The sequence below is a fragment of the Dendrobates tinctorius genome, unplaced genomic scaffold (assembly GCF_039654945.1).
Source record: "Dendrobates tinctorius isolate UK_male_01 unplaced genomic scaffold, ASM3965494v1 ptg000014l, whole genome shotgun sequence".
In the NCBI taxonomy this organism is placed as follows: Eukaryota; Metazoa; Chordata; class Amphibia; order Anura; family Dendrobatidae; genus Dendrobates; species Dendrobates tinctorius.
This window is the reverse complement of record NW_027361682.1, coordinates 5,414,122-5,433,941: the sequence shown is the minus strand read 5'-3', so window position 1 is coordinate 5,433,941 and position 19,820 is coordinate 5,414,122. Positions and strand designations below refer to the sequence as shown.

At 43.6% G+C, this 19,820-nt stretch overlaps 1 protein-coding gene and 1 long non-coding RNA gene across 2 annotated transcripts in view; one reads left to right on the top strand and one right to left on the bottom strand.

Moving 5' to 3' along the window:
* LOC141073827 (uncharacterized) overlaps positions 1 to 17,710 on the top strand; it is a 41,497-nt gene extending 23,787 nt beyond the window's left edge. Inside the window, exons 2-7 of the mRNA XM_073561293.1 lie at positions 7,292 to 7,441; positions 7,571 to 7,750; positions 7,833 to 7,956; positions 8,039 to 8,133; positions 14,328 to 14,418; positions 15,857 to 17,710. Coding sequence (XP_073417394.1) covers positions 7,364 to 7,441; positions 7,571 to 7,750; positions 7,833 to 7,956; positions 8,039 to 8,133; positions 14,328 to 14,418; positions 15,857 to 17,028 — 1,740 coding nt within the window. The 5' untranslated portion in view covers positions 7,292 to 7,363 and the 3' untranslated portion in view covers positions 17,029 to 17,710. The remainder of the gene's footprint in view (positions 1 to 7,291; positions 7,442 to 7,570; positions 7,751 to 7,832; positions 7,957 to 8,038; positions 8,134 to 14,327; positions 14,419 to 15,856) is intronic.
* LOC141074274 (uncharacterized) overlaps positions 1 to 19,820 on the bottom strand; it is a 112,344-nt gene that overhangs the window by 22,702 nt on the left and 69,822 nt on the right. The gene's annotated exons all lie outside the window — the stretch shown is intronic.

Genomic DNA, 19,820 nt, shown 5'->3' with positions numbered 1-19,820 from the left:
TGCAGTCTATATACCCTGTAATTATGCCTTAGAAGGACTGTTGATTTAGCTGGATTTGTGTATTCAATTATGGTATACCCACACTATCTTTGAAACCCCCGAATTTGACCCTATCTCGGCAGCAACTCTCACTACACTAGCTGATTCTGGAGCTGAATGTGACGAGCAGGGCGGCACCAGGTCTGATACACACCTGATGACGCTCTGCCGCCAGTCAATCACTGTAATGCCGCAACCAACATGGCTGCGGCATTACAGTGTGTGGCACACAATCCCTGCATGTTGTTTGGCACTCTAAACAGTGCCAAACATGCAGGGCGTGGATCCGAACTCCTGCCGAATAATCCCGGAAATGCTCCTCCCCAAGTACAGATTCTTTTCTTCTTCTACACATTTGACATGGCAGGCCCACAAGTTCTCACTACTCCTTGACAACACATGTGGATACTGTTGAGATGGTGGGGAGGAAAGTGACCGGGTTCGAAGTGGAGTCTATGGATGGTCAGACCTGCTAACCTCTGCTGACCATAGTGGAGTGCAATCAGATTCCTGATAACAGGTCTGAGATACCCATGCCCCTTCCATCCCAACGCATTGTCACGTCTTCTTTCTCCCACCCTCTATTCATTATCAACAGCTCTCCCCCCACATTCAATATATCATTTAATCTCCCACCCTCAAAATTCATTATTTGCTCTCCCCCAGATCATCATTTGCTCTCCCCACCTTCAATTCAATTGCTGTCCCCCACTTCATGATGTGCAGTCCCCTTCCCCCCACTTCATCATGTGCATTTCCCTTCATCATGTGCAGTCGCCTTCCCCCCTTCATCACGTGCCGTCCCCTTCCCCTCACTTCATCATGTGCACTCGCCCTTACGCCCACTTCGTCATGTGCAGTCCCCCTCAGCCCCCCACTTCATTATTTGCAATCCCCCTTCCCCCACTTCATCATGTGCAGTCCTCTTTAACCCCCCCAACTTCATCATGTGTAGTCCCCTTTAATCCCCCACTTCATCATGTGCAGGCCCCATTAACCCTCCACTTCATCATGTGCAGTCCCCTTTAACCCCCCCACTTCATTATTTGCAATCCTCCTTCAACCAACTTCATCATGTGCAGTCCTCTTTAACCTCCCCACTTCAAGTGTAGTCCCCTTTAACCCCCACTTCATCATGTGCAGTCTCCTTTACCCCACCACTTCATCATGTGCAGTCCCCACCCTCACCTCCCCACTTCATCATTTGCAATTCCTCCTCCCCTCACCCATTTAATTCATTTTATAAATAAAACAAAAATGTTTTGTATACTTACCTCACAGATGTTCTTCAGCAGCGGCCCTACAAGGTCCATGGCAATCTGATCAAATGGGACCTCTATAATGGGCATATGGGATCAATTAGCTGACAAGTAGGTGAGAACCGGCAGTAGTTAACAATCTCTTTGTGACATCCCGGCCAGTCGAACCTCTGGAGGACACTTTCTTGAGTTTTTTTTCTACTCCCAGATGCCCACCCAAGACATGAGAATGGGTCAGGTCTAGTAACGTACCCTTAATAAAGACCTGGTACTAACAACTGCTCTACCACTTCCTCTATCAATATAGTGACTCTATATAGCAACTCCTCATTTAAAGCAAAATGTGGAAACCTGGTTTTAGCCCTCGGCTCCCGAGTGACCCCATTTAATACAGTCACATTGTCAAATGCCCCTTTTAGAGTAAGATCCTGCATTTGATCAGTCTGAAAATTTCCCCCAGAAAACCTCAGTCCATGAATTTCGGCCTCACTGGTCACCCACAAGGACGTACAAGAGGAACTCATCCAACTGCGACAGGGTTTCATCATGGTTAAACTGGTACCTGTCTGAGTCACTTGGTATTCCTGCCTTCTGCCATAAGTCCCAGAACAGGCTAAAGTCCCACTCTATTATCATCTGGAGTAGCAAGGGAGGTCACCACAGTTCAGCCTGGCTGGGAATGGAGCCTTAGTTACCGGATATAACCTCAATGATGTCACCACCTGTCTCTGAGCCTGCGCTCGCAGCAGCTCATTCATCAGTGTGTTAGCGTGGCTGGGCTGGAGCCGGAATCTCCAGGAGTGGACCCACTGGGCTGTGACACTGAGGGGCCCCGGGCGAGCTGCCAGGTGGAACTGACCCCTATACAGGGACCGTTAGGAGCAGGCCCAGGGGTTCGAGTACCACGGTAGCCGGTACTGAGAGGGGCGGCTCAGGATGGACTGGAGTGGGACTGAAGTGTAGATGACAGAACAGAGATGGAACACAGGAGACAGGAGTGGAGTAAGACTGTAGACTGGAACGTGGAGGGACTGAAGTGTAGATGACAGGACAGAGCTGGAACACAGACAGGAATGGAGTAAGACAATAGACTGCAACGTGGAGAGATGGCTAGAGCAGGAACACAGGAGACAGGATTAGAGGAGGACGGAAGGACTGGAGCAGGATGGAACTGGAACACCGGAGGCAGGACTGGAGTAGGACGGAAGGACTGGAACAGAAACACTGGAGGCAGGACTGGAGTAGGATGGACGGACTGGAGCAGGATGGAACAGGAACACCGGAGGCAGGACTGGAGTAGGACAGCAGGACTGGAGCAGGATGGAACAGGAACACCGGAGGCATGACTGGAGTAGGACGGCAGGACTGGAGCAGGATGGAACAGGAACACCGGAGGCAGGACGGCAGGACTGGAGCAGGATGGAACAGGAACACCGGAGGCAGGACTGGAGTACAGCAGGGGACACGGATAGCAGGACTGCGAGGCTGCTGCAGGGAGCACACGAGAACGGGACAGTGAGACTGCAGAGAGCACACAAAGAAGCGAGGCCCAGTGTGCTAGGAAACACAACAATCAGGCGCCTCCCTCAGGGGGAAGTGGCCTGATATGCCACTGTCTGGTCTGCCATTGGTCAGGGGGTGCTTCCGAGTCAGAGCATAGCCGGAGCATAAGAAGCAGAAGGGAGCCGCGGCCTATGGCGCATGCGCATTGCATGCAAAGACGCCGTCGGCGCCCGCTCCATATGTTACAACTTGTGTCAGTTTGTTCAGTCCCCTGTTATATTAGTACCGTTTGCTTTGCTTTCAGTTCACACCAGAGTGCTGGTCTAGCGGTGGTGAGGTCTTGTGGCCTCAGGTTTTTTGTATATCAGATGTGTTGGATTTTTTAGGGTTTTTGCGTGATGGCAGACAGCATCTTTTCTGTCCTGTCATATCTAGACAGCTTGGGACCCACCATTTGCTCAGTCTATTTTTCTGCCTATGTTTGTGCTTCATCTTGTCTCTCCGACAATATATGTTAGGGGGCTGTCTTTTCCTTTGGGGATCTGCTCCGTGGCAGTTTAGATTTCACCTTTCTGGCTTTAGGCTTAGTTATTTCTCCGGCTGTGTTGAGGCGTCTAGGGCATCGTAGGAATGCTCCACGGCTACTGCTAGTTGTGTTGATAGGATCAGGGGTCCGAAATCCGCTCAGTTACCAACCTCTCTGGTTTCCTGGTGGCTTAGCCTGTTCCTGCCATCCTCCTCGGTGACCCATTCATAACACAGGACAGTTGCATCTTGGCACCGTCCAAGTTGAAAGCTGTTTATCCCCCAGACATGGATTACAGCGTGGGACAGAATGACAGACAGGTATGATGTATTGCATATTTTAGTTTTATTACAGGACATCGAGGGCTTCGGTGGAATTAGGCGAGGTCGTAAGTATGGTTTAATTAGGATTATTAAAGGAGTCTGTGTCATTCTTTCCATTAAAGGACTTTTTTTTCTGGCTGTGTGTTTTCTTACAATGTGACTTTAGAATTAGTAATGGATAGGTGTCTTATAGACGCCTCTCCATTACTAAGTCATGGACTTGATGTCACCTGACAATACAAAGGTGACATCAATCCCCCCAACTATCAACCCACTTGCCACCGCTACAGGGTAAGTGGTGATAGCCAGGCAAAGAGCCAGAATTGGTGTGTCTAATTGATGTGCCTTTTCTGAGCAGCTGCATGCTGCTATTTTTAGGCTGGGGGGGCCAATATCCATGCCCCTTACCAGCCTGAGAATATCAGCCGCCAGCTGTCAGCTTCAGCAAGGCTGGTTGGGTTGTCAAAAATGGGGGAGACCCACGCTGTTTTTTTACATTATTTAAATAATTTAAAAAATACGTGGGGGACCCCTCTATTCTTGATAACTAGCCTTGCTGAAGCTGACAGCTGAGGGTTGCAGCCCCCAGCTGTGAGTTTTGTCTGACTGGTTAGTAAAAATACAGGAGAATCCACGCCTTTTTTCTTATTTACAGCGCAGGTGCGGCTAATGAATACGCCCATCCGCCGCTCTTCCTCTAACTAGGATCAGTAGTCCCATCAACTGACTCCAGTGACCGGCTGAAAATTTTATACCACCGATCACAGCTGAACGCTCACGCAGTCCTGACAGCGTGGGAACCGCAGCTCTCTGACCAGCGGGGATGAATTCACCGCCGATCAGAAGCAGTGTTTGCCACGCTGCCATGCACATGACAGCATGACAAACACCGGGTGTTCGGGTAGCCGAAGTAGAACAGTAACACCTACTTCCTGGTGAAGTCTGGGTTCGGTGTCCATGTCCGAACAGTAGGTGTTCAGTACGGACGCCAAACTTTACTGTTCGGGTTCGCCCACCACTAGAGGTGAGTATTTATAATTTTTTTTTTAAATCAATGAGGGGGGCCGTTTTACTGTATAGATGTAAAAGTGGGGGGGCACTAGTCTGTATGAAGGACTATGTGGGCCCATTATACTATATGGAGTATTATGTGGGGACTATCATACTGTATGGTGCACTATGTGGGGACCTTTATACTGTATGGACCACAATATGGGACTCATTATACTGTATGGAGCACTGTGGTGTACATTATACTGTATGGAGCACTATGCGGGGTACATTATGCTGTATGAATCACTGTGGAATCCATTATACTGTATAGAGCACTATATGGGGCCCGTTTTACTGTATGGTGCACTATATGGGCCTCATTATACTGTATGGAGCACTATTGGGGGCCCATTATACTGTTTGGGGAACTATATGGGGGCCATTATACTATTTGGAGGATTATGTGGGGACAATTATACTGTTTGCAGGTCTATGTGGGCGGCCATTATGCTGTTTGTACGGCTATGGAAGGGCCATTATACTGTTTTCAGGGCTATGGGGGCATTATAACATTTGCGGGACTATGTGGAGGCCATTTTACTAATTGCAGGTTTATGTGGGGGCCATTGTACTGTTCGTAGCGCTATGGGAGGCATTATACTGCGGGACCATTATGCTGTAGGTGAGCAATTATACAGTGTGAAGGATTGTGTGTGGTCAAATGATACTGTTGTGCGGGCTGTTTAGGGGCTATTAAGCGGTTTGGAAGGCTAGTGGGGGCCATTATGCCGTATGGAGCGTTGTGTTGGCGCCATCATACTTTGTGGAGGCCATTATAATGTATGGAGGGCTGTGTTGGGATCACAGTTAGTGCATTACTCTGTGTTGGGGGTTCACTATAGTATACCATGAGTGTTGAAGGGGACATACAGTAAGGTCATCATACGGTGCGTGTGGAGGGCACTGTGGATCAATTCACTGTGGGGGTATCATATTGCATACTGTGTTTAAGGGGGCACTTTTGTTGGCATCATACTTTACGGGGGGAAGGAAGAAAATTACTTTGCAACCGCTGTAAAGTTGCGCAATATTCTCTTCTTTGACCCTGCTGAATGTTCATTTTTTGGGGGGATGGGGAGGGGACCAATTACAAGTTCTGCAGCCCCATGAATTCTTTGTATGCCCCTGTTCCACCCCATCCCCAAGGATGGGCTGTATATAATGAATGGATTAATTCCCTTATTTTTACACAAGTTGGGGACCCTGTCCAATTAGCCTTGTGTACATTTTGACCCATGTCCCTGGGAACAGGAAAGGACTTTCTTACACAGGAGTGCTAAGAATAGAATTTCCTGCTTATTCCATCTTATGTTTTTATAACTATGTTTGCACTCATCATGTCTTTTATTTCCCTTTTTTTTCATACATATCCCACTGTACCTTTTGTGTACTAAAGCCTAAAACTTTAACAGCTTTGCATTTTTGCCCTAAATAACCTAAGTGTGTCCGTAAAGATTAATTGGTACTTTGTAAATGTGACCTGTGAGTGGCCTGCGTGCTGTGAATACATTCTGTGCCTGGCATTGATATTTGTCCCACTTTCAGGATGTGACAGCTTTGAGCGTGTTTCGTGTGTGGACTAGTGATGAACGAACGTGCTCGGATAAGGCCTCTTTCACACTTCAGTTTTTTGCATCAGTTCCAATCCGCCAAAAAGTCAGACAAGCGGTTTGAGACGGATTCTGAAAATGAGGAAATTTAAAGGGAACGCTGGGAGAGAGGGAGAGAGAGAGAGAGAGAGAGAGAGAGAATTTTTTTTTTTGTCCGGCACCAGAAAGAATTTCGGGTTAAATCAGTGTCTGGAGGATCCGCCACAGAAAAAAACGTTACAAGCTCCGTTTTGAAATCTTTGAGGATGGTGACGGACAGCAACTTTTGGCGGATCCTCAAAAAAAAACGGATGCAACGGACGGCAATCCGTCACAATCCGCCATTAATGCAAGTCAATGGGGAAAAAACGGATCCTCAAAAAAAATTGAGGATCCGTTTTTTTTCAAAACCTGGCGGATTGTGACTGATTGTAAAAAACTGAAGTGTGAAAGAGGCCTAAGGTGTTATCCGATCATGCTAGAGTTCTAAGCTTCGGCTTGCTCTAATCCTATGTTTGAATTGCCATGGTTGCATGTCTCACGGCTGTTCAACAGCCGCAACACATGCAGGGATTGTCTATCAAACAGGCAATACCTGCATGTGTTGTGGCTATCAATCAGTCGCCACACATGCAGCCATGGTGACTCAAACATAGTATTAGAGCACGCTGAAAATGCTCTATTTGCACTTGAGTGTGCTCAGATAACACCTTCTCCGAGCACGTTCGCTCATCACTAGTGTGCACAGTTTGGGGTTGCGTTCTGTGTTCAATTTGTAGCCTGGGTGTGAGGCAAATGTGAGACTGAGTTATAGAGTGATGTGGACCCCATAGAGTCATGTCCATTCTACGTCACAGCGGAGACCTGAAGGCCTGACTGTACTGGGGGTGGGAAGGTACACATGAAAGGATGTAGTGATCATGTGAAGCCAGTAACAGACCCGGAGATTCCTTACATGGGATTTTTATGATGTTACATCGTCATCTTCTCCCCCTTCAGGTCCCTATAATATCAGATCCTCTCAGTGAAGATCTTCTATATAAGAGAATTCTCCTGAGTGACCCTACAAGGATGGATAGGGACAGGGACAAGATGGCGGAGAGGATATTACACCTCACCCTAGAGATCCTCTTCCGGCTTACTGGAGAGGTGAGAGATTCTGATGACGTCACATTACATCATTCTTATCTATGGGAATAACAGATGGACAGAACTGGAGAGGTGAGGACTCTGGAAATGTCTGTAGTGAGGTTTATTAATGTGTCTCTCCATAACCAGGATTACACAGTAGTGAAGAAGACCTCTAGTGAGTGCTGTCAGGCCCCTATGTCTGAGAGATGGGGAAGACCCCTGAGCCCAATCACGGGGCCACCACATCACCCCCTGATACATGAGGACATCAATGACCAGAAGATCCTAGAACTCACCTACAAGATGATTGAGCTGCTGACTGGAGAGGTGACACTGCTGGGAATGCTGGGACATTATTCAGTTACGCTATGAAGGGATCGGGGGATGACGGTATCATTGTATGTGTCAGGTTCCTATAAGGTGTCAGGATGTCGCCGTCTATTTCTCCATGGAGGAGTGGGAGTATTTAGAAGGACACAAAGATCTGTACAAGGACGTCATGATGGAGGTTCCCCAACCCCTCACATCACCAGGTAATAGACAGGACTAAATACACATGGATTATAATTATCTGTGAGTAAAGAATGAATTCACTCCCTGTATGTATTTCCACAGTTCTATCCAGTAAGAGGACAACACCAAAGAGATGTTCCCATCCTATTCTTCTACAGGACTGTAAACAAGATCCCGATGTACCTCAAGATTATCAGGTAGATGGAGAGAAGGTGTCATTACTAGAGCTGGGCAAATCCGAACAGTAAAGTTCGGCGTCTGAACACCTACGGTTCGGGCACGGACATCGAACAGGGACTTCACCAGGAAGTCCATGTTACTGTTCCAGTTCATCTGCCCGAACTCTGGGTGTTTGTCGCGCTGTCATGTGCATGACAACACAGCAAACACCTCTTCTGATAGGTGGTGAAATCGTCCCCGCCGGTCCGAGAGCAAAGACAGCGTGAGCGCTCAGCTGTGATCGGAGGTATAAAGTTCACTTCTGGTCACTGGTGTCTGCTGATGGAACTACTGATCCCATCATCCGACACCTGCTACTGCTAATTACAGTGAGAGCAGGAGCTGTGGATGGAAGTCATCAGTCGCTCCTGCGCTGTAAATTAAGAAAAAAAAAAAACGGTGTGGGTTCCCCTGTATTTTTGCTAACCAGCCAGGCAAAACTCATAGCTGGGATCTTCAACTCTCAGCTGTCAGCTTCAGCAAGGTTCGCTATAAAGAATAGAGACAACCAACCTTGCTAAAGCAGACAGCTGGGGGCTGCAATTATAAGGCTGGTAAGGGGCCATGGATATTGCCCCCTCCCCCCCAGCCTAAAAATAGCAACCCACAGCTGCCCAGAAAAGGCACATCTATTAGATGCGCCAATTCTGGTGCTTTGCCCGGCTCTTCCCACTTGCGCAGTGGCAAGTGGGGTTCATATTTGTAGGGATGACATCACCTTTGTATTTTCAGGTGACATCAAGCCCACGGCTCTATTGCTAACCAACCTTGCTGAAGCTGACAGCTGAGGGTTGCATCCCCCAGCTGTGAGTTTTGCCTGGATGGTTAGCAAAAATACAGGGGAACCCACGCCATTTTTTTGAATTATTATTATTTATTTACAGCGCAGCAGCGGCTGATGAATACTCCCATCCGCTTCTCTTGCTCTCACTGTAATTAGCGGCTGTAGGTGTCAGATCATGGGAGCAGTTGTCCCTTCAGCTGACACCAGTGTCCGGAGGTAAACTTTATACAGCGCAGGAACTGCGGCTCCCTGACAGGCTGGGATGATTCCACCACTGATCAGAAGCGGTTTTGCCTGCTGTCATTTCCATGACAGCGTAACAAACACTGGATGTTCGGGCCCCCCATTCAAGTGAATGGGGTCCGGATACTGTTCTGGTACCCAAACACAAACTTTTTTTAACTGTTCGGCCGGACCCGAACATCCAGGTGTCCGCTCATCTCTAGTCATTACATCTTCCCTATGATATGTAAAAGGTTGTGAAGGTCTTGTATTTACTCTTGTTTTATACCTGAAGGGGTATTCCCATCTCCAAGATCATATCCCAATATGCAGTATGTGTAATAATAATATTAGCAAATGCCTCCAATTAGAAATGTAGTATAGTTCTCCTGATTTGCTATGTCACTTACTCCATGTGCAGGCATTGCATTAGCTTTAGAATCCATGGTTGCGACCACTCATATAATATCAATTAGTTATCTGTTAGTGGTCGTAACCATGGATGCCTAAGCTATTGCAATGCCCTGCACATGAGGTAAGCGACAGCGCATCAGAACTATACTATATTTCTAATTGGAGGTATTTGCCAATATTATTATTCTTACACCTACTACATATTGGGATAGGATCTTGGAGCTAGACCCCTTTAATCATCAATTTATTAGAAACACCCACCATTTCCCAACTAAACCTTATTAGACACATGACCCCGGGGTGCAGTATAAAATGATCAGTTTTCCGAATGTGAAGATTAAGCAATCTGAGCAACTTTGCACAAGGTCATCACTGCTAGATTATGGGGTTTTTACATGCAATGATGTCAAGAGTCTACTGAGAATAGTGCGAGAGTAATATACGCAAGTCATCAATGAAGATATCAAGGATTGTTCTCAGAATAGATGATGCATAGTCAAGCAAATTGTAGATATATATAATAAATGTGTCCGGATGCACCGATCGTTCCTTAGCACAATTGAGCTGTAATAGCAGATGACCAGTTCTAGAAATCTGACTATAAAGTTTTAGATACCTTACTAGAAATCCCAAATATACCATCATCTGATAACAAAATGACTCCATTTACAGGTGAGCTCCTCTCCTTATTAAATCCAGCAAGGGCCTGCTGTCTCTGCTTTGGACCTGTTTTACAACCAGGTTCTCATAGATACTAAATCTTTACTAAACCTTTGCGAATAGCCCAATCTGAGGACCGAGAAGCAAAAGGCTTTCAATTGCCTGGGCTCCAACAGTGACATACTTTTAAAGCCAGCAGACAAGGGGGGTAACATTGTGGTCCTAGCCCATGCATACTGTAAGACAGGGGGTAAAAGTGCTAAAAATACCTAAATATCTTTACATTCAGATCCTACACACTCCTTTAGGGAACTATTACAATCATTTTTAAAACAAAAAGTTGAGAGAGGGGTATTATCATACAATTTTGCTAACTAATTCATACATGTATAGACAAGTCACCTACTGTAGGTGTCCTATTATAGCATGAAAGGGTTTACTTACTGGGCTTTTATCCCAATATTTAGACTGAATTATGCCCATTGATTAAGAAAACTCCCTCATATATACAGGACACAGGTATTGGTTTTTGCAAATTCCAGACCAGTTTGGCATGAAGGATTCCAATTGGCAACAATCGACACCTAGGACTTCATTGTACAGGCAGTAAGACATCAATTGCAGGATAATAATGGCAAGAGCGAACTACTGAAATTTACAGTGCATTGCGAAAGTATTCGGCTCCCTGGACCTTTTCAACCTTTTCCCACTTATCATGCTTCGAACATAAAGATACCAAATGTAAATTTTTGGTGAAGAATCAACAATAAGTGGAACACAATTGTGAAGTTGAACGAAATTTATTGGTTATTTTAAATGTTTGTGGAAATTCAAAAACTGAAAAGTGGGGCGTACAATATTATTTGGCCCCTTTACTTTCAGTGCAGCAAACTCCCTCCAGAAGTTGATTGTGGATCTCTGAATGATCCAATGTTGTCCTAAATGACTAATGATGATAAATATAATCCACCTGTGTGTAATCAGGTCTCCGTATAAATGCACCTGCTCTGTGATAGTCTCAGGGTTCTGTTTGATGCACAGAGAGCATCATGAAGACCAAGGAACACAACAGGCAGGTCCGTGATACTGGTGTGGAGAAGTTTAAAGCTGGATTTGAATACAAAATGATTTCCCAAACTTTAAACATCCCAAGGAGCACTGTGCAAGCGATCATATTGAAGTGGAAGGAGTATCCTACCACTGCAAATCTACCAAGACCCGGCCGTCCCTCTAAACATTCATCTCAAACAAGGAGAAGACTGATCAGAAATGCAGCCAAGAGGCCCATGATCACTCTGGATGAACTGCAGAGATCTACAGCTGTGGTGGGAAAGTCTGTCCATAGGACAACAAATCTGCACAAATCTGGCCTTTATGGAAGAGTGGCAAGAAGAAAGCCATTTCTAAAAGATATCCATGAAAAGTGTTGTTTAAAGTTTGCAACAAGCCACCTAGGAGACACACCAAACTTGTGGAAGAAGGTGCTCTGGTCAGATGAAACCAAAATCGAACTTTTTGGCAACATTGCCAAACAATATGTTTGGCATAAAGGCAACAGAGCTCATAACCCTGAACACACCATCCCCACTGTCAAACACGGTGGTGGCAGCATCATGGTTTGGGCCTGCTTTTCTTCAGCAAGGACAAGGAAGATGGTTAAAATTGATGGGAAGATGGATGGAGCCAAATACAGGACCATTCTTGAAGAAAACCTGTTGGAGTCTGCAAAAGACCTGAGACTGGAAAAGAGATTTGTCTTCCAACAAGACAATGATCCCAAACATAAAGCAAAATCTACAATGGAATGGTTCACAAATAAAGGTATCCAGGTGTTAGAATGGCCAAGTCAAAGTCCAGACCTGAATCCAATAGAGAATCTGTTGAAAGAGCTGAAAACTGCTGTTCACAAACGATCTCCATCAAACCTCACTGAGCTCGAGCTGTTTTCCAAGGAAGAATGGGCAAGAATTTCAGTCTCTCGATGTACAAAACTGATAGAGACATACCCCAAGCGACTTACATCTGTAATCGCAGCAAAAGGTGGCGCAACAAAGTGTTAAGTTAAAGGGGCCGAATAATATTGCACACCCCACTTTTCAGTTTTTGCGTTTCCAAAAAAATTTAAAATAACCAATAAATTTCATTCAACTTCACAATTGTGTTCCACTTGTTGATTATTCACCAAAAATTTACATTTGGTATCTTTGTTTGAAGCGTGATATGTCGGAAAAGGTTGAAAATTTCCAGGGAGCCGAATACTTTTGCAAGGCACTGTATATGTAAATCCTTATGCTTTGTTTTAGGACAAAATTCCTTTAAATTTGCTGAACAATGGTACACCCATGCAACTGGTAGCGCAATGGGTACGTCAGCAGCCCCAACTTTTGTACATATATTTTTTGGGGCATTCTGAAACTTGACCATATGACCTTAGATTAAAAAATACAAAATAATTTGCCAATGGTGAGTGTCACTCTAGTGGTATATACAGGTGCATCTCAAAAAATTAGAATATAATCGAAAAGTTAATTTATTTCAGTTCTTCAATACAAAAAGTTAAACTCGTATATTATATAGAGTCATTATAAATAGAGTGATCTATTTCACGTGTTTATTTCTGTTAATGTTGATGATTATGGCTTACAGCCAATGAAAACCCAAAAGTCATTATCTCAGTAAATTATAATACTTTAAAACACCAGCGTGAAAATATGATTTTAAAATCTGAAATGTTGGCCTACTAAAAAGTATATTCAGTAAAGGCACTCAATACTTGGTCGGGGCTCCTTTGGCATCACTTACTACATCAATGCATCGTGACATGGAGGCAATCAGCCTGTGGCACTGCTGAGGTGTTATGGATGCCCAGGTTGCTTTGATAGCAGTCTTCAGCTCATCTGCATTGTTGGGTCTGGTGTCTCTCATCTTCCACTTGACAATACCCCGTTAAGGTCAGACGAGTTTGTTGTATTTAAACCAGGAATTGGTACTGTTGGCAGCGTGGACAGGTGCCACGTCCTGCTGGAGAATAAATTTTCCATCTCCAAAAAGCTTGTCGGCAGAGGGAAGCATGAAGTGCTCCAAAATTTCCTGGCCGGCGGCTGTGCTGACTTTGGTCTTGGTAAAACACAGTGGACCTACTCCAGCAGATGACATGGCTCCCCAAACCATCACTGATTGTGGAAACTTCACACTATACCTCAAGCAGCTTGGATTGTCTGCCTCTCCTCTCTTCCTCCAGACTCTGGGACCTTGATTTCCAAAGTCTAGTGTGAAGTATCCACAATCAATGATGGTTTTGGGAGCCATGTCATTTGCTGGTGTAGGTCCACTGTGTTTTATCAAGATCAAGGTCAGCACAGCCGCCTGCCAGGAAATTTTAGAGCACTTCATGCTTCCCTCTGCTGACAAGCTTTTTGGAGATGGAATTTTCATTCTCCAGCAGGACTTGGCACCTGTCCACACTGCCAAAAGTACCAATACCTGGTTTAAAAACAACAGTATCACTGTGCTTGATTGGCCAGCAAACTCGCCTGACCTTATCCCCATGGGGTATTATCAAGACGAAGATGAGAGAAACCAGACCCAACAATGCAGATGAGCTGAAGGCTGCTATCACAGCAACCTGGGCTTCCATAACACCTCAGCAGTGCCACAGGCTGATCGCCTCCATGCCACACAGCACTGATGCAGTAATTGATGCCAAAGGAGCCCCAGCCAAGTATTGACTTAAACACTTGAAATAGATCACTCTGTTTGTAATGACTCTATATGAGTTTCACTTTTTGTATTGAATAACTGAAATAAATTAACTTTTTGATGATATTCTAATTTTGTGAGATGCACCTGTACTTGTAACAATGCCAGTCTGTTAACCTTTTGAAATAGATGTAAAGTTGATCATAGACACTAGATGTTGTCTGGATCTTCTCACAATTTTAATGTTATAGAGACAGCTGGTTAGAATTAAGAGTCAACAAGTTGGATTTATACAGGAGACTGCTATCATGTCATTTTTGGTTTTCAAGTTAATTTATCATCTTTTCTGTTCATTCCACACAACTGTCTGTAACTTTACAATCTTTGTTTCAGGGTAAAGATTTGACCCATATTAATACTACTGAGACATATATGCAGGGTTATGAGCTGTGTGAAGAGATTTATACAGAAATCTACCGCACAGGTGAGTAGTGACCTAATAAATGCAGAGAAGTCACAGATTCTACTCTGTCATTAGCTTGTAAAATGTTTTTGTGTATTGAATGTCTTTAGGGTTTGTTATACAGAGCTTTTTTTACAATTCCATTAACCCTAGCTGAAGTATTCAGGCATAGTTGCCTGCTTTGAATACATTTTTTCAAGGGACACACTTTGAGTCCCTGGGACCCTAAGGCAACAGCATTGGGGAGGGATCCCGAGGTAAAGGCGCTGGGACTGGTGGTAGCATGCCTCATAGCGGACTGCCAACTAGAACCAAGATCATACTACCAGCTTTCTGTCAGTGGCTGCTTGTATGCTACTCGAGGTGAAATTTTGGATCTGTTGTGGAAATGTGAAAACATTCTATGGGGATACTATGGCTCTTGCTTGCTGGATTAATTTTTTTAGCAGATTCTGTGGGAGTACTGTGCCAAAAGCAGCTGTGTGTATTCTTTAACCTGTATCTGTGCATTTAATTCACTGTGTGTACTCTGCAGCCATGTTTGTTGGGGGTACTGTGCCCATTGTCTGGTGAGATATTTGTAATCAGCCTTCACAGTGAAATGTGAAAGCATGCTCTGTTGTTGAAATTTATTATCAGCTTCTGTGGGGGTACTATGCCCCATGCTCTGAGGGAGAAAGTTGTTATCAGATTCTGTGGGGGGGAAGTTGGAACTGTGGGTCAAATTTTGAGCTGGACTTCTGGTAGCAAGCCTTGTGGTGGACCACCAGCTCAATCCAAGATCATACTACTACCTTTTCATCTGTGGCATTTGTAACGTACGCTACTGGAGCTGACATTTTTAAGCTGAGGCGTACTCTACCACATGCTCTGTGGGCAAAATTTGTAAGCTGCCTCTGTAGTTATTCTATGCCCCGTGAGTGAAATTTTTAACTAGACTGGCAGTCCTATTCTTATTTTACCATGATTGCTATGGTGACAAAAAACCCTTTAAGTCATTTCCCTTTCCACATTTGTTTGCAGGGCAATTGTCCTGCTCTTACCCCCATTTTTCTTCCTCTTGGAGACCCCTAGCCCTTCCTCTGCCCATTTTACAGCACTGAATTTTGGGGTCAAGTTCAGGTCCCGAACAGGATGTTTTAAAAAGTCCTGTCGAACCCGACCAACCCGTACATCCACGAGTTCTCTCATCACTATTCTCTATGGAAATAATTGGTGGCAGACACAGTGAAACATGAATCTACAGAGAAGATAGCTATAATAGAGAAGTGAAAATTTGAAGCACAACCTGGTGGGCTAACACAATCAGCCCCTATTTTGTGGTGTACTGTCTTAGTCTGTCAATAATTGAATTGCATTAAAGTTTGTATACAAATTAAATAAAGTATATAAAAATAAATATTATTATAATTTAAATGCAATGCTATATAAAAATAATAATCAGTTTTATTCTTGGCAGATGACTGTACCAGGAACTTCGAGGGACAATTGATTTTCTCAGGTTTTGCGGCTGATAATCCTAGTAGCACATCTCATACATGTGAAGAACATGTAATTTTTGCAGATACACCTCAATCTCATCTCAGAAAAAATCTGTCATCTGATTATTTTCAACAAATCCTCTCTTCTGCTTCATCAATGACAAATATGCAAAATAAAAGTCAAAGGAATGTTGTTGAAAATGAAATGGCTTTCAAACGGAAGAACACATACTTATGTTCAGAATGTGGAAAATATTGCAGCAATAAATCAAGCCTTCTTACACATCAGAGAATACACACAGGGGAGAAGCCATTTTCATGCTCAGAATGTGGGAAACGTTATCGTCATAAAGCCAAACTTGTAGTACATAAGAGAATTCACACAGGGGAAAAACCATTTGCATGCTCAGAATGTGAGAAATGTTATAGTGTGAAAGATGAACTTGTAATACATCAGAGAAGTCACACAGGGGAACAACCATTTTCATGCTCAGAATGTGGGAAATGTTTTAATTGGAAAAAAAATCTTGTTGCCCATCTGAGAATTCACACAGGAAATAGGCCATTTCCATGTTCAGAATGTGGGAAACTTTATGATGGTAAAGCCAAACTTGAAATACATCAGAGAACTCACACAGGAGAGAAACCATTTTCATGCTCCAAATGTGGGAAATCGTTTAAACAGCAATCAGTTTTAACAGTACACGAGAAAATTCACACCACGGAGAAGCCATTTCCATGCTCAGAATGTGTGAAAAGTTTTACAAACAAATCAGATCTTGTCAGCCATCAAAGACATCACACAGGAGAGAAGCCATTTTCATGTTCAGAATGTGGGAAATGTTTTACTCGAAATTCAAGTCTTGTCAGCCATCAGAGAATTCACACAGGGGAGAAGCCGTTTTCATGTTCAGAATGTGGCAAAGTTTTTAATCGGAATTCAAATCTTGTTACACATCAGAGAATTCACACAGGGAAGAAGCCATTTTCATGTTCAGAATGTGGGAAATGTTTTTATCGGAATTCATGTCTTGTCATTCATCAAAGAATGCACACAGGGGAGAAGCCATTTTCATGTTCAGAATGTGGGAAAATTTTTAATCGGAATTCAACCCTTGTTAAACATCAGAAAACTCACACAGGGCAGTAGCCATTTTATTTTTTTGTTTTATAGACAACATGTACTAGAAAAACATATGAGTCACTCGTCTACAAAAGAAAGAGAAAGCAACTTAGTGCACTAACTGATGATTAGAAAATGTAAACAATTACCAATGATCATTTGTTGTTGAAAACTAAGGATAAAATAATACACCTGTATTTGAAAAGTATGTATTTTACATTTATGTAACTACTGTATAAAGGGTTGTCTATTGATGCTTTCTTTCATCCTATTTGATATTGACCATGGAGAGATGATGTTATACATGATCAAGACAGTTACCAAGGTAACCATTCAATGCCCCGCTTGTCTCATGCAATTAATAATTGACCTGATAATTAACTCATTCAACCACTCACCCCTAAACAAAACCTTTATTTAGAGTGGTCATGAAGAGTATAATTTACAACTTTTAAAAACAGGTAGGAGAGAAATGTATTGTGGCATGCACACAAAACTAGTGGTGCCCCTTAGTTTCCCACACACTACAATACATTTTCCATGGTGTTCACCTGTTATGATTGTGTAGCAACTCACTCAGGAATATAGAGAATATGGAGAGGCACCAGTGCTTTGTCTTCTGTTACAAGACAGAAACGGCTGCTAAGGAAACTTATTTTCTTGTGGTAAGTAATCATATAGGAAGTAGAAAGGCAGCATTCACTGTTTCCTTGTGGTTAAAAGTCCTTTATTTTAACTCATATGGACATTCATTAAGCGGTGCGGCACTATGTGGAGAAAGAGATGCGAGGATACCGGTGGACGACGACCATTTCACGCTTGGATAGTGCTTCTACAGGTCTACAGATGATTGGACCCGTAGAAGCGCTATCCAAGCACGAAACAGCCGTTTCCCTCTACATACTGCCGCACCATTTAATGGATGTCCATATGAGTTAAAATAAAGGACTTTTAACCACAAAAGAAATGGTGAGTGCTGCCTTTCTACTTTCTATAGGATTACTCACTCTGGAATAAAGGTAACACATTAAAACTGCAATTGATGCTGATGGCTCAAACACAAACTAAAAAAAGAGGGCACCACCCAATAACTGGGATCAACTTGTAACATATGAACAGTAATGTATTAAAATAAGAAAATCAAGATTGAACACATGGATCACCAAAAATAAAAAGTTAAATTTTATTCAGACACACAGCAAATTAAAATTAAAAACATTTAAAAATGTCAGACAATGACATAGGTAAATACAAACAGTCGACATTAAGGCTGCACCCCATTTTCCAAATGATAGATATTTATTTATTCTAATAAGCCAAAACCTCAGAATTAGAGAAATTTTGTGCATGCATGTTTAGTCAGCAAAAATAAATGTGAAAATACAAAGCAATATCAAAAATTACTAAGCTGGATATTTATTTGCTATTTATTCTATCATTTGGTAGACAGGGTGCAGTCTTATTGTTAGCTGTTTGCATTTATCTATGTCATTGTAATACTTTTTATGTTTTTAATTTTGTTTTGCTGTGTGTTTCAATAAAATGTACTTTTTATTTTTGGTGATCCCTGTGTTTATAGCATTATTCTTTCTCTTCTTATTATGATCCTGATGGTTCCTGCACAGGCTAAAGATCCTGACCTTAGAGGTTACTGCCTGAACAGCAGGGCTGTGGAGTCTGAGTCATGGAGTAGGTATAATATGGGCCGACTCCTAAAATATACCGTATTTTGCGGATTATAAGACGCACCACAAATTTTGAGAAAAGTAGGAAAAAAACTTATTTTTTAATATAATGGTGGTGCTTCTTATAATACATGCGTCTTAATGCTTACGGGGGGTGGTGGGTGCAGTGAAGTGGGGTCCCAGGGTCGCTGCTGGAGGAGGCAAGAGTGGAGCGTTGCTGCAGGCCGGGATGAGGAGGTGTTCGGATGTGCGGCATGCTACTGCAGGTGTCCAGTGCTGCTGCGGGGGCTCTGCCGACATTTTGTGAAAGGCAAGAGCCCCTGCAGTTTCATGGTTTCCTATGTGGTGGACTCCAGGAAAATGGCTGCCGGGGACGGCGCATGCGCAGGTGGAGATCTTGGAACCAAGATCTTGGGAGATGAGATCAGCATAGGAAACCATGGAACTGCAGGGACTTTGGAATTTCACAAAATGTTGGCAGAAATGCCCGCCACAGCAGCACCAGACACCCGCAGCAGCACACCGCATATCCGAACACCCCCTCATCCCGGCCTGCTGCCACACTGCACGCTTTCCTCCAGCTGCGACCCTGGGATCCTGCTCCACCGCGGCCGGAAAGGCATTATAAGACGCACCCCCATTTACCCCCAAAATTTTGGGGGAAAAATTGTGTTTTATAATCCACAAAATATGGTATAATAAATTGGTTACAGTTTTACAATACAGTATGTGCTGCAATTTTTTTTCATAAGAATTTGTGAAAGTTATGAAATGTCCTACTGTATAAATGTCTGTTCTATTCCTGATCTAAGGATTTAAGCTTTTAGTTAAGATGAATCTGTGCTGCATTTTATGTACATGCTCAGTAGTGAGACAGTGCTGTGGAGACAGAAGCTAGGGATATTGAGGGGTTGGAGGTTTGGCTTACTGACTCCACATCCCTGGTGAGCAGAGATCGCCCTAACCACAGACTGGAAGAAGACAACTTGGACCTATGCTGCCTGAAAGTCCATCGAGTGCTTCACGTTCCTTGTAAAGAACTGTAGGGTAGAGCAGAGTTATAATTACCTATACAATGGCTAGCAAATGTATTCACCCCCCCTCCAGCCTTTTTTTTTTTTTACTACCTCACAA